This window comes from Diceros bicornis, chromosome 5 (genome assembly GCF_020826845.1).
Source record: "Diceros bicornis minor isolate mBicDic1 chromosome 5, mDicBic1.mat.cur, whole genome shotgun sequence".
Lineage (NCBI taxonomy): Eukaryota > Metazoa > Chordata > Mammalia > Perissodactyla > Rhinocerotidae > Diceros > Diceros bicornis.
In genome coordinates, this window is record NC_080744.1 from 78,613,387 (window position 1) to 78,629,101 (window position 15,715).

At 39.7% G+C, this 15,715-nt stretch overlaps 1 protein-coding gene across 1 annotated transcript in view; it reads left to right on the top strand.

Annotated features, from left to right (window-relative positions):
• The window catches only part of MTMR10 (myotubularin related protein 10), a 48,526-nt gene continuing 32,811 nt past the window's right edge, over positions 1-15,715 (top strand). The window contains exons 1-5 of the mRNA XM_058542274.1: positions 1-329; positions 923-983; positions 12,824-12,960; positions 14,632-14,704; positions 15,391-15,533. Of these exons, the coding sequence (XP_058398257.1) occupies positions 270-329; positions 923-983; positions 12,824-12,960; positions 14,632-14,704; positions 15,391-15,533 (474 nt within the window). The 5' untranslated portion in view covers positions 1-269. The remainder of the gene's footprint in view (positions 330-922; positions 984-12,823; positions 12,961-14,631; positions 14,705-15,390; positions 15,534-15,715) is intronic.

A 15,715-nucleotide genomic window follows, 5' to 3' on the forward strand; every position in this document is an offset into this window, starting at 1 on the left:
CTGTCGCTCGGGGCGGGGCGCCGAGCTCCTTCCGGGGATGGGCCCCGGCGCCCGAGTCGGCCCGACTCTGCTCCGGCTCCTCCCCGCTCGGGCGGGCGCTCCGCCGTGTCCCCGCCCGTCAGTCCGCCCGGCCCGGCTGGCCGCAGACGGGGCCTGGGCGGCCGCACGGAGAGCTCTGACTCCGCGGGCGTCGGGAGGCGTCAGCGCTGCCGCTAGCCCGTGGTGGGTCCCGGGTTGCGTCCCGGCCGGGGCGAAAAGGCGGCGGCACCATGTTCTCCCTCAAGCCTCCCAGACCCACGTTCAGGTCCTACCTCTTGCCGCCGCCCCAGGTAAACAACCCCCTCCCTGCGAGCGCCCCTCTCCTTGGTGTTTCCGGGGAGCCGCCGGGCCGGCCCCGGGGAGCAGGGGAACCCCGAGAGGCTACCCCGTCTCCCTGTCCCCAGCCGTGCGGTTGCCAGAGCCCCGGCGCGGGGAAACGCACCTTCTCGGGAGCCCCCACTGGCTCGGTAGAAACTTGTAAGACTGCCGCAGCCATTCTCTGCCTGAAGACCTACGGTGCTTAGTTTTGCCGCGTGATGAGACCCAAGGGAGCTGGATCGATTTAGCTCTTCGCCTCGCGGCGGTCCTCACTGTGACCGCCAGCGTGACTGCTTCGCTTGTGGGCACCTGGTAGAAGAGGTTACGTACCTGTCATAAATCTGAACACCTGGAAGCGGCATAGGCAGTTGTAATATTTTTATTGTCAGCCTCCCAAGTCGATAATGACCAGATCTTAAAAAGAGCTCGGTAAAAATGTGAAAGAATTTAAGTGGGGGGAATACGTGTCTGTCACATATATCGTCACTTAGAAAACAAAATTTGCTTTAGTATCTCATGGGAGGGAAAAGTTTTGATTTTGATTTATTTTGCTAATGTATTTCAGACTGACGATAAGATTGATTCGGAACCGAAGATTAAAAAATTGGAGCCAGTCCTTTTACCAGGTAAACAGATTTCTAACAGATACTTGAGTAACGAGTTTTGGTTTAAGATTATTCTACCGACCAGTACCATGTGGTTAACTTTTCTCTTTACTTTAAACTTTAGTAAAAAATGTAACGACTGAGGGGGCAAAAAAAGGTGGTTAGAACTAAACAACAGCATTAAAAAGTAATGATTAATTGGTGTATGTCCTTGAAAATTTAAGCATCATAGAAAACTGTCAAGAATATCTCTATCTCATTTCCTTTTTTGTCTCCTGAAATAGTCTTTTTAAAAGCTTTTTAAAAGTTCTTTTTTAATTGCTTAGGTAGTGAAAGTACTCTTTGCCCTTCATGTCTGTCTGCAACTTCATGCATTAATAATTAATAGTCAAACCATCATTTTATGAGGGAGGATGAAAAGCAACTTTTATTTTGTCTGTGTCTCTATACCAATAACAGAGCTTAGTGAACTTTGAATTACTTCCCAATTGTTTTTTGAAGTTGTCAGCTGTGTTTGCAAATTTACTTGTTTCAGTTTAGAATGGAGTTTCCCAGCAGAGCCACTACTGACATTTTGGACCTGATAATTCTTTGTTGTAGGGTGTTTAGTAGCACCTCTACTCACTAGATACCAGTAGTACCCCCTTCTCCATCTCCTAGTTGTGACCAAAATGTCTCCAGACGTTCCCAGAACTTTTTTTTTTTTTTTTTTTTGCGTTTGTGGCAAAATTTCCTCCCAGTGGAGAAGCACTGGTTTAGAACAACATTTACCTCAGAGGGCCTTAGAGGTAGAGGTGGGGATTGGGGGTAGATAGGAGTTTAGTTTTAAAACATATAAAAATATTATTTGACTGGTATTTTGAATTGTATAACAATTGTATAATAATTAGAAAAAGCCCGTTGTTTACTATGATTATTGGGGGAAGTAGCCAGATACTTAGGAAAGCCTGTTTTAAACCTGAAATATAATCAAATACCAGTTTGTATGGCTACTATCAATATTGTAAAGTATCAGTCATTACTTAATGCTTAATCTAGTAAAATGATCAGAACTTTATGGGTAGTAATTAAACAAATATAGAAACTTTAAATTTTGTGCTTTAAAATTTTAAGTATTAAGTAGGAACAGACACATTAAAAACATCAATCTGTGGTTCCATGTTATAGATGCTACTTAAAAGTTGTTTTAAACTCTATTATAGGAGTTAGGTATAAATATTTTCTCTTGATTTTTTTAATGCTTTTTACCCAATCAGTGTGTACGGAGTAATCCTTGTACTTTTCCTCAGAGTGAACAATAGAATTAATAAGTAACCTTTGCTCCCTGTGTGTGTCCTGTTTGAGTCTTAGTCACTGGAGGCATTTGAAAGTCAGCTGTGGGAAGCAGTGCTCATCTTGAATGAATGCCTGTGAGCTATTGAGCTTTGGCTTCCTTTACTTTGTCTGAACAAGCCTGTTCTTAGGCTTTGATTCTACACTTCTGATATTATGATTTGACACTAATAAACAACATGGTCTTTGCTACAAATGATAATGCTTGATTTTTTTAAATTAATTTTTATATTTAAAATATGCTTATGAAAAGTGTTACTAAATATCAATCAGCTTGAAGAACTTTACAATGAAGGATTATCTGTTCTGTAGAATTAACTAAAAACTTACCTTTCTACTAAAAATCAGAGGTTTCTGGGGAAGATGTAAACCCATTTCCTGAGCATAAGTGGTTTACTTGTACTAGAAATCACAGCTAAATCTGCATCTTCTGACCTGTGTTAAATTTCTTGCATTGGCTCTAAATTTGCATACATATGGCTTTGGCACCCCAAGTTCTATTTGCACCTGACCTGTTCCTTATAGAACATTTAACCAATCCTAAATTAGTGTGTCTTTTGCCTTCCTTCCTGACCCCTTCTGTTCTGACCTTCTTATCCTGGCTTTCCCACACTCTTCCTGGTTTCTTTCTGTCATGGTCTCTCTTTCCTGCTTCACCTCTCGTGTCGCATTTCTGACTACCACTAGAACCTCTGTTGCTTCTTTGGCCTGCAGCCTACTACTCTACCCATGAAATCTGGAAGACAAGTGGAAAGTAACTGAAGTATTGATCTGAAGACCTGGGCTAGGTTAGGGCTTTCACTAAGAGGGCTTAATAATATGGTTCTGGCCTTCACTACCATCAGAAACTAGGAGAAAACTTGGCCAGGTCACCTGTGGCTTTACACAGGCACACGGAACAAGACGCTATTGTTCAGAGATGGAGGCTTGCATGTTATGCTTTGGCATATAACACCTTGAGTTCTAGGATATCCTACTTCAGTTGTCCAAGGTTTGAACTTTTAATTCAATAAGCAGGTGAAAATTAGAGCACAAAACTGTTTATTTGTGTGCAGTTACCGAGTGCTCTGTTGGAACTTAACAAGGCTAAATTTCAAATGATCTTCATTTTGTATTAAGCAGAGACAACAGATGAAACTGACTAGTAATTTAATTTAGATTGTGGTTTATGTTAGTAATTTTCAGTTTCCCTGGTTCATGAAATTCCTTGAGATGGAGACTGTACCTAATTCAGCTTTGTGGCTCTGGTGTCTAACATAGTGCATTGAGATGTTGATTGAGTGAATGACTGAATGAAAGGACCCCTCAGACTACCTGCTAAAATTGCTACCCTAGCCATGCACACACACAGACCAAGTCTCAGATTTAGTAGTAAGGGAAAGACTGTTATTTTATGCCATGCGTCTCTGCTCTCTCCCAGAGCCACACTTCTCAAGAAAATTGTATCTGAGCCTGGAATTGAAATATAGTGCCCTGTCAAAGTAGCTAGCCTTTTCCCAGGCTTTCTGTTCCTCTTCCCGTCATGACGTGAATCTCATTCTTTTAATGGTTGTATTGTATATGTGTAAAATTGCCCCAATCCTTTTGAAAATAAGGTAAGTATGAATTTTAAAATGTATGTGTGTGTATATATGTTCCAGCATATATTTGTTAAGAGCAAGGACTGCCAGACTATGTTTACGTGTGTTTTGATAGCTGCTGCACTGGTGGATCAGTTCAGTGAGCATGTGTCTACTGGGTGCCTGGCTCTGTGCTAGCTGTGGAAAGTGCTGGAGGAGGAGTGTGCCTGGATCGCAGCAAGGCCTGGGGCAAGCTCCAGGCTGCCTGTGGACAAGGTTGAAGATTGTGACCTGGATCAGGGGTTCCCAGATTCCAGCCAGGGCCTGGCCAGCATCAGGTCTGGATGAAGTTTTTACCAGCCCTTGGCCAAATTGAGAAAATTAAGAAAAATACAGCTTTTTTCATAAAGCTAAATTGATTTGTTATAAAGGAGTGTCCTTTATTCTGAGATTATGTCCTTTCAACTTCTTTGGTGTAGAATGTTCTTTTGTTAAATGATAGTGATAATAGCTGTGGCTTTAAAAAAGTTACAATAGTGAAATAAAAGGTTAAGAACCTTTTATTGTTAGTTTCCTGAATTATTTTTTTAGTATACCTGGTTTGTGGAATATAAATTGGAAGCTGCTCGATGGGATTATTATAATATTATAGGTGCAATTTAATGAGCAGTCCCACAGAGAACATAAGTTATTTTGTCTGCCTGGAAGTCTTGCTACTGTGTTCTGAAAAATCCACCCTCCCTCTTTTTTTTTTTTTTGTGAGGAAGATCAGCCCTGAGCTAACATCCGTGCTAATCCTCCTCTTTTTTGCTGAGGAAGACCGGCTCTGAGCTAACATCTATTGCCAATCCTCCTCCTTTTTTTTTCCCCACAGTCCCAGTAGATAGTTGTATGTCATAGTTGCACATCCTTCTAGTTGTTGTATATGGGACGCGGCCTCAGCATGGCCGGAGAAGCAGTGCGTTGGTGCGCGCCCGGGATCCGAACCTGGGCCGCCAGTAGCGGAGCGCTTGCACTTAACCACTAAGCCACGGGGCCGACCCCCCGCCCTCCCTCTTTCGACAAATTGATCTTCCCCAACTCCACCTGGCCTTGGGTTCAAGTGCAGCCAGCAAGGATAGTAACCCACCTCCAGACTGCAAGCATGAGCACAGGTCTGTCTCTGGATATTTTCAGATTGGTACTAGGGGAAGAGCTCCTTTTTGGTAGTGCTGCCAGAGGCCATAGTTCCAGAAAACCTGTCCCAAAGAGTGAAGTCACACTTTGAAAGAGGCAGAGGCAAAACACCAAGGGAGAGTTCTGATGGTGTTCAAGTTCCTGGGTTCCATTTTCCTTGAAGTCCACCTAACACGAAAGCAACAGAATGCTTTTTGCTAAGCTAACTCCAGACATGTTTCTGACACTTTCAACTGAGATCCTTAACTAATATATGATATAACTTACAGGTCATTCCTCATTACAACCCTATCAAGTAGGTCCCAATTTATCTTCACCTGACAGATGAGAAACTATAGTTGCAAAGTAACTTGCCCAGTGTCGCACAGCTAGTAAGGGCAGTGCAAGAATTCTGAGTCCAAGTCCCAGGCTGTGCCTTTAACCACTAAGCAGCAGGGCCTACCTGACTGCACTGGTGACATTGAGGTACAGATTTAAGCTTTGGAACTGGATGGAGGGTGGATTGGGTGTCAACCTAGGAGGAGTTCTCTAGTGAGGTAAAAAGAGCTCTGTCCTTGGCTCTGCGCTTTCCATAGCAGTGACAGATTTTGACCCAGCTTGAGGAGGAACTTGCAAACAATTTCAGCTGCCAGAAAATGGAATGTCTTGGGAGGTGGTGGACTTCCTATCTCTGGCTGTGCTGAAGCTGAGGTTGGTGGAATGCCAGCGGCTTTGTCATGAGGATGCAAGATGTGCAGTGAGTGGGGCTTGATGGCCTTTTCTCTCTTCTAACTCTGGGACATGATCTTTTTAAGGATCTGTGAGGTGGGAGGGAGGACGAGTTGAAATGCTGTGGCTAACAATGAGTTAATTGTTTAGCAGGTGTTGAATGCATGTTCCATGCTGCTTGGCAAGGAGTAAAAAGCTGAAAGATGGGGTCCTGCCCTTAGACAGTTTCGTTCATTGGGGAAGTGCTTGAGTAGAGGAGAGCAGAGGTTGTGAGAGCTCAGAGGAAAGTCACCAGAGCTTGGGTAGGGGTAGGGAGGTCAGGAAATGACTTGTACTCTGAATCTTAAGTGATTGCTAAGCCTCAGCCACCGTGCTAAGGCTGTGTGTCGGTTCAGCTGTTTCCCTGTTCCCATCCACAATGCCAACAGCACTTCTATTATTGAGATTAACTATTAGATCGATAATGAATGCACTGATTGTCAGAGTCTTTTATAATCAGATCAGAAAAGCATATGACCATGAGCCATCTGGAAAATGAAAATAGCCATTGTTGGATAGATGTCTTGTTTATTTTTCTTACATGTTCACTGTTTGGACCATTTATGTACTGTTCTTGTTTTCTGCCTTACTTCCTCAGTTGAATTGTGAATCCCTTAAAGGTAAAAACATTTTCTTTTGGGTGTTTTATGTTTTGTTTTGTTTTTTATTACCTTTTTGTAGATAGGCTTTAGAGATGACTGTAGACTGATTTTTGTATAGTATTTTAATTCATGGATATGTTGCTTTTGAAAGACGAAAGGACTTGTTAACTCACCCTTGGAACCGTGCACAGTGTAACTGACTGCGGAGTCTTAGCGTTAGGCTTGTACCTCCACTGTGGAAGCTTCAGAGTGTTTGGAGCTGTCCGCTCCTTAGGCTGCTGCTGCAAGACCTTAGGCCAGTGTTCTGCCGCTCACCTCCTTACTCCTAACCATCAGTCTGTCTGTGCTTGCAGCTCCTGCTCAGAAACTCTTCTTGAGCATCCATAAAAAAAATCCTGCTTAAACAGAGTAAAATCCAAATTATTTAACCTCTATAATTTTCTAGCACCCCACCTGGCTGACTGCTGCACTGTTTCCCGATATTGATATTTGCTTCAATCAGGCTGTTTCTTTGCTCTTTCCCAGGTGTTTTATTCCTCATTTAGGCCTTTGTTACTGTTATCACACATTCTCTCTAGCTCAACCCTCTTCTGCCTTCAAGATTTCCTTTTTGTCTCTTCCTCAGGTCTGCACTGCTAACCTTCCTGCCCCCATCATGGGTGGCACTTACTGGACATGGTACTTGATTATATGCTTTTTTGTATTGTGCGTGACCTGCAGAATTGGGCCCTGTTAGTACCAGTGATGGCATCAGCCTTTTTGTGTTTGTCTCCTACATAGTTTAAACTTCCTTAATAACTTTTAGGCCGTTTTAATTCCTGAATTTATGCGCAGCTAAGGTAACAACTGGTCCCAGTTTGCCAGTGACTATCCTGGTTTTAGTGAAAGTCCGGAATGCTAGGAATCCCCTCGGTCCCAGGCAATCTGGGGTCAGTCAGTCATTATATTTACTGCCACGGAATGAGTTATACTTTTGGCATATACACATTCCATAGGTTAATTAGCCACTGTGCACAGTGAGGCTTGTCTTAAACTGTTTTCCACGCTAAAATTTATGGGAAAATTATTTTTATTCCTCAAACATGTATTGACTTCCTAAATTTGTAAGGCATGATGACAGATAATATGACGTGATTTTTTGGTTCTCAGAGAGTTAAAAACTTTCCTAGCTATATCATTTAGAGATTTATTAATTTTAATATTTTCTTTCTTATTTATCTTTACAGATGAAAGGGTCTTGAGGAAACTTTGATGATTTCTTGATTGCTTCCCAGATTGTAGTAGAAACTCTTGGGCCACCATCTTCTAATTTAGGTAGTTTTTTCCATGAGCTTTTTGCTCACTCCACACTGAAGCTAATTTCCTACTTTCTTTATCTTCCGTGAGGACTCCCTCTGGCTTCCCACCAGTGGTGTGCTGGGTGATGAAAATCCTCCCACCACGGCTGATGGCAGGCTGTCAGCTTGACGGCACTGAGCACGGAGCTGGGAGAGATGAGCTCCGTCGTTCTCATGAGCCACTGCGAGCCATCTAGCACACCACCACGCTGCCACCTAAAAGTGCTGGGGTAGTCTCAGTGAAAACTCCATGGTCTTCTGGAGTTTTGAAGCTTCTGTTATGAGTTTCCTCTTCGAGGTCACTAATTTAAAATGTAGCAAGAATAGTCTCAGTACTCTTCTATTTATGTATCTGTCCTCTCTAGGAAGAGGCCACTTTATATCTTCTTTTTCTTTCCTATCTATAAGTTAGTTTTCTGACCCACTGGGTATTGAAGTACATAATGGTAGCTTATGACAGCTCCTACCCAGTGTTCCTTCTTTTTTATAGAATTATGAGCAGAGAACTGTTATGTGAATAGACAGCTGTGCTACATGATCCAAATATTTTAAAGACTGGTTCTATGTGAACAAAATTTAGTGATATCAAATAAAACTCAAGCCAGGTTAACTTGACATTTATTTAATTATGTGCTTGTAGTAATAACACCCAAGTATAGCGTCTCCTCAGAAGCGGCCTCCTTATCTTCCTCCCCGCTCTCTCTCCCTACTTCTATTCTTTCTCTCCCATGAGCTCATTTCCATTCTCTGCTCTGAGAGAAAGCTGTGTGACACTTAATTTTCCGTAAAAGACTATGGCCCAAAGAGTCCCTATTTGACTTTTGTTGTTGTTGTTAATTTTGTATATCTTGTCCATTTTTTCTTCGGTAGTTTTATTTTTAAATAAACTGGATTTATAAAAGCGTTGTGTGAAAGAATACAGATAGTTAACATACTCTTCACCTAGCTTCCCCTAATGTTAGTATCTTACATAACCTTCATAAATTTAGCTAAACTAAGAAATTAACAATACCGTTAAGTTTTATTCACATTTCCCTAGTTTTTCCGCTAATGTCCATTATCTGGTCCAGGATCCCATCCAGGGTACCATATTGCATTTAGTCATCGTGTCTCCTTAGTCTGTTCATTCTGTGACAATTTCTCCATCTTTACTGATAGACTGATGAATTCTTTCATGTTGGCTCTTACATCTTTTTGAAATGTCCCCTCTCTCTCTCTGTTTTTTTGTGTTTTTTTTCCCCTTCTTTACTTTCTGGCATTCTGGAACTACCAGAGGCTCCAGACTCATCTTGTCTTTCCTTTGCCCCAGCCCTGTAATCAGCAGTTTCTCCAAGGAGTCCTGGTTCCTTTTATTGCAGAGTAGTATTTAAATACCAAGATCTGCATGCTGAATGTGCTTTGTTGCTGGAGTATCATTGCTTTTAGGCCTTTTCAGGGGACAGAGTAGAAAATATACACATGTATACTAACCCATGTGTACATATATGTCTTTTTGTTTCTGTATCTCTCCATTTGTATATATATTAAGATAAACCTGAGTTCATACTAATATGTCAGGCTCTAATCTAGACCCACAGAGTTCATTCAGAGATTTATGATTTGTTTTGCTATTTTATGATGGAGTATGGGTAGTAGAGCAGTTAGACCTGGGTTTCCAGCACTTCTGTTGAGTGCTGCAGCTCACTGGTGAGAAAGGAAAGGAGTCTTTTTCTTTTTTTTTTTTTTGTGAGGAAGATCAGCCCTGAGCTAACATCTGATGCCAATCCTCCTCCTTTTGCCAAGGAAGATTGGCCCTAGGCTGACATCCATGCCCATCTTCCTCTACTTTATGTGGGACACCACCACAGCATGGCTTGACAAGCGGTGTGTTGGTGCGCACCCGGGATCCGAACCTGTGAACCCTCAGGCTGCCGAAGCGGAGTGTGAGTACTTAAATGCTGCTCCACCGGGCCAGCCCCGGAAAGGAGTCTTTTGACTTGATTCTCACAGACACATTCCAGGAGGAACGTTGTCAGTCTTCATCACGGCTGAGTGGGCCTCCAGAACTCTGAAAGCACCATACCATTGCAGGTTGAAAATACCTGCCCTCTGACAGAAAGAGCCTAAATGCATCTTCTAAGCCTGTTGCACATCATTTTAAGAAATGTCACTTAAGTTACCATCTCTAGCAAGGGGTCAGCAAACTTTTTCTGTAAAATAGCAGACAGTAACTGTTTTAGACTTTGTGGGCCCTAAGGTCTCTGTCACAAGTACTCAGCTCTGCCTTTGTCCCGTGAAAGCAGTCATAGACAGTACACAAATGAATGAGTGTGGCTGTGTTTCAATAAAATTTTATTTACAAAAACTGGGGACTGGATTTGACCACAGATTGTGGTTGACCGACCCCTGGAACCATCAAATGCATTCTCCATTTATCTTTGTCTCGTTCCCACTGCATTCATGGGCTTGACGTTACATTCCTGCTGTCGGTAAGCAAATCAGGTTGCTAGAGAAAGGCTGTCCCTGAGTGTGTACATCATAAATACAGTTGGCTGGTGGGGCTAGTGAGGCCGTGATGTGCTGTCCCACAAGCCCTCTCTCTCTTTCTTTGTCACCTCTGCTCCCCTTCTCAGGAAACTGAAGTCCTGTGGTACGGTGATTGTTTTTGTAAAGTTGAGTACAACATGTAAGAAATATGTATGAAACATAAGTGTTAGAACTCGATGCATTTTCGTAGCATTGTTTTGAGAGTCTTTGGATGTGTTGGCTACTTAAGAAAAGTGGCACAGCATGCAGTGATGTAGGTTATACTTTGTGAGCCAGTAGTTTTAGTATACAGAAGTCTGTGTTACAGGAGTATGTCCTCTAACTGTACGAACTGGGGATAATTCATTTAGTTTTTTTCAAGTTAAGGTCCCTCTTATAATTGGAAGCTAAGATTTCTTGGTACAGAGAGAGAGTTGAATATTCAGTAGCCCAGATTCTGTTATAGGAGTTGGTAAGCATTGTGTCCAAGGAGTTAGAGAAGATTTAAATTTTATGTATTTGAATTACTTGATGAGTTTTAATGTATATTTTTGTCATTTTTAATTTGTTTCTCATTAGAATCCAGTTAGGACCAGTACTTTGAATCTTTAATTCAGTTTTGGTTCTTGGTATGTCTCAATACAATACATTTAATTTTATGTAAGTATAGAGAAACAAGTTTTGGATTTGAAATCAGAACACTTGGTTTTAAGTTCCAGATTTACTTCTTACTATTTTTAAGATCTTAGGAAAGTGATTTAGCCTCTTTGAGTCCAAGTCCCTTATCTTGGACTTTCTTACCTTATGGGTTGTTGAAAGAATCAGACAGGAAAAATGTTGAGAAACTCCCATTGGTAGATTTTACAGCTCTCTGTGCATGTAGGAGGCAAGCAGTGGCAGTTCTATGACTTTCTAACTTTTTGTAAGTTTACCCATATAGCGCTTATCTTCCAACTCTCCTGACTGCTTGGCTTATTAAATTACTGGTTTCTGTTCTGTCTGGAACAGCTTCTGTTCAGTTGGTGGTAGTTGTCTAGTGAACCAGGAGTAGCGAAGATTTCATTCATTCATGCATGCAACACTGATTTAACAGGCACCTGCTGTGTGCTAGGCGCTCTTCTAGGAAGTAAGATTTCAGTGTTGAACAAAGATCAGCCCATCTTCTACCCTCATGGAGCATATGATCCTTAGGGTGAGACAGGCATTGATTTTAAAAAATACATATAAAATTGTACCTGTAATAAATGCTAGAAATTACAAGTATATGATGCTATGATTGAGGGATTTAATCTAGGCAGGGAGATTAAAAAAAAAAAAGGCATTCCTGAGAAAGCTAAGGGAGAAGGAAAGAATATTCCAGGAAATGGGAACAAAATGTGCAAAGAGCCTATTGATGGAAGCAATATATGGTCCCTAGGAGGGATTAAAAGGACACCATGGCTAGAGAGTGAGAGTGAGGAAGACAGGGGTGGAGGGCATGAGGTGCAGGCCTTGTAGGCCACGTGGAGGAGGCTTGTCTTCAGAATGGAAAACTACTCAAGTGGTTTGAGCTGAGAATTTGAAATAAGCAAATTTGAATTTAATCCTCAAGTAAGTGTTAGGGTACTGTTCTTAAAACTAGTCTTGTTTATTTTTAAGAACTTTGAATAAAAGTTATTATTGCCAACTCAAATTTGTTATAACATCTTTGTTAAGAGAGAGGATTGCTTTGAGACTGTGGTTGCATTCTTGAATTGGTAGGGGTTTGGGGCTTGTCCACGAACAGGTGCTATCCATCACTAAAGGTTAAAGGTTTTTATAATGATAGAAGTAGACAGAGTAGATCAGGACCCTAACTTTTCTACCATTGACTCCTGGAGACTGATTGCTTAAAAATGTCCCTGGGCCTAGTTGAGTTTTAGATCTTGAAATTAAAGTTTAATGACGACCAAGCTTTAAATAAATTATAGGAAATTATTCTTTTCAAAACACAGTATTAATTTCTGTTTTGGTTTCTTGTATTAATTTCTTTAATCTTCCTTTTTAACCCTAAAACTATATTTTAAAGTTTTATTGCCAACCGAGTTATAACGAGTGCAGAGGGAAACTCAGTTTGGCTTTATGGAATATATTTTAAAATAAACAGGTTGCGTTATTAATTTTGAAGTTAAAGCTGAACTCTGTTTCTCATCTCTTACAAAAGGAATCAAAGTCAGTGGTTTGGGAGATAAGCACATGTTAATAAAACACAAATGTTCCACAAATATTGAAGGAGAGGGTATAGTTTAATTCTTCTCCAGCATGCCTTTCAATAAATAAATTATGAGAGGCAGTATAGCATAGTAGTGAAGAGGGCAGACTTGGGTTCAGCCTTTGTGGCTGAACCATCTCAGACCTCTAAGCTCTCTGCACCTCAGTTTCTGTATCTTACAAATGGGGCACAACACATTATTACTGTTACCATTGTGAGGATCTGTTATTCACAGCACATGGCACCTGGTAAGTCTTCAGTCTTCCTTCTTACTCTCATCATCATGAAATATTCCTTCTAGGTCACACAGTGACTATTGACACTTTGTGGTGTAGTCGTAGATCGCACAATGATGTTTTTCTTTTCTTTAAAGGAGAAATTGTTGTAAATGAAGTCAATTTTGTGAGAAAATGCATTGCAACGGACACAAGTCAGTACGATTTGTGGGGGAAGCTGATATGCAGTAACTTCAAAATTTCCTTTATTACAGATGACCCAATGCCATTACAGGTGAGTTTTATTTGTACGCTGTTTAATTGGATCAAGGCTTTTGATACTAAGCATTACATGTTATGACATAAAGCACAGGTGTAGAAAAATCATAATAAAATTATTAATAAGTGATTAGTATAATGTTGGGAAGGTATTATATTAAAATTCAAAATGAAGGTTAAGGAGAGTATTGGGACTTGAGGAGTAGAATTAGTAAGGTGGTTTTTTTTTTTTTTTTTTTATTTAAGGAAGGTGGTTTTAAGTCACCTTTCTTTGTTTATCCTCCATGATCATTGCTTATATCCTTTTCAATAAGGGAGTTGTTATTTCCTTTCTTCCACATCTTCTAACCTGCTTGTAAAAACAAAGATATCCTTTTTTGCCAGTCATAAAAAGAAAAATTTAATTATTTAGCAAATAGTCTTATCAATGCTACACATTTTACAGATTGTATAGTATTTTTAACCAATTAGTTTTTTTCCCAAAGTCAAATTTTAGTTTCAGATTTCAAATTTCTAGTACAGTTGGAATAAAGAAGAATATTGATAAAGTTTTTCTTTAATAACCCTCTTGCTATTTTATATTCTTAGCAGAAAACAATAGTTCCATATAATTTGGGTTTTTAAAAGTTCAGGCATTTGTTTGATTAACTTAAAAATCCTAGACTTTTCCTCAGTTCTTATTTTCTATTTTGATTTGTAAGACATTATATACTTTCACCTCCTAGGTCTTTCTTTATAATAGTAATTGTTCTCTGATTAAATATTTGAATGTTAACTGTAAACTTTTGATTGAAGTGTCTAACTATGGTAAGTATATTTCATATAGTCATTCATTAACTTACCAAAATATTTACTGTATATCTATGTGTTTCTTGCAGTTTTCTGTAGGTATATTTAGACTAAATTTAAGGCATTTACAGATGCCTAGTATGTGGAGACACTACCATATTTGGCTGGGTTTTCCTTTTGTTTTTAGCTTAATTTCGCTCTCTTGCCCAAGACTTCACTGTAAATGAGACACATATACCTGGAATAGGTTAAATTTAATACCACTAATAGGAAAAATAAACCACTGCCCTAGTGACAGCAGGTTAATAGTGTCAACTCTGTCCTTAGTTTGAAAATGAGTATAAAGTGTTTGTTAACAGGTAAAAAAAAAAAGCAAGAGCTATAGTTTGCTTAAATATTTTTATTTCTAGTAGACTTTCTGCTCTAGAAAGATTTATTTTCTGCTCTAAAATCTCCACTGTGAAAATCAGGCCGTGATTTTACCCATTAAAATCTGATGACCTAGGAGCTGAGCCCCTTTTTCTTTATTATTTTAGTGACAGTTTAACCAGAACTAGATATACAAATGTTTGCCTATGAAGTAATTGACAATATTACATATCTTGGATATGATCATGATATTGTAGTATACGGTTTAACCTAATTTCATTTTTAATAGTGAGGGGAAGAAAGGTGGAGAGAACATGAACACAGCGTATATTTTTTCTCTTCTCCTGCTTTACTACTGAAGTGTGTTCTAAGATGCAGCATTCTTAGAATTGTCAGCTGCAAAGGCAAAAGCTTTGTTCTTTCCAGAGATAGTCATCACAGTTTCTCATCACATCTAAAAGTAAGGCTCATATTACCATTGTGAGGTTACTGGGAAAAGAATTAACATGAACATAATTTTTTATTTCAGAAATTCCATTACAGAAACCTTCTTCTTGGTGAACATGATGTGCCTTTAACGTGTATTGAGCAAATAGTCACAGGTATGTATTATTCTTTACTCAGTCGGTAAAAGCTGATTCTGTTCTGGAGGTATACCTCTCAAATACTTGGGTTGGAATTTGGAATTTTATTTCTGTAGGTTTTCTTTCCTTTTTTTTTTTTTTTTTTTTTTTTTGGTGAGGAAGATCAGCCCTGAGCTAACATCCGTGCTGATCTTCCTCCGCTTTATGTGGGACGCCACCACAGCATGGCCTGACAAGTGATGCGTCGGTGGGCGCCCGGGATCCAAACCCCAGGCCGCCAACAGCAGAGCACATGCACTTAACCGTTACACCACAGGACCGGCCCCTTGTTTCCTTTTTTTTTTGAGTCCCAGGAACATTAATGAAAGAGAAGTCAAGAAATCATTTTAAAATGGAGATTTAGAATGTATAGCTTTTTATATTGTTCTAGTATTTGTCCTCTTTTTAATTAAAATTTTAATCATTAAATGTATCTAGATGGTGGGGTTTTTGTGGAAAGAATCATTTAAAATATCTTCAAAAGCAAAGTTAAAATCGATCCCCTAAAGTTCTAGAAATTATACACAAATGTGAAAGATTTCAGAGAAGCAGTGCTTAGTGGCAAGTGACCTTCCAATTGTTTTTAGTAAGAATTTATTAAAGTGTACTAAAGAGTGAGTAACAAGAAAGAGTTTTTACACATTTTATGATTTTTTCTTTTTTAGTAAATGACCACAAGAGGAAGCAGAAAGTCCTGGGCCCCAACCAGAAACTGAAATTTAATCCAACAGAATTAATTATTTACTGTAAAGATTTTAGAATTGTCAGATTTCGCTTTGATGAATCAGGTCCTGAAAGTGCCAAAAAGGTAATACTGTTAAGTCTTATCAAGTTCTGGGTTTTACAGTTTATGTACAATTTCATTTCTCTATGGAAGTTCTCATTTCTCATTTGCTCAGATTTTTTTTAGGGTAAGTTAATCAGATATCTCCTTAATAAGTCAAAGCCAAGAATGTTAATAGAATTATTTCCTTGGACTAGTTTATGGCT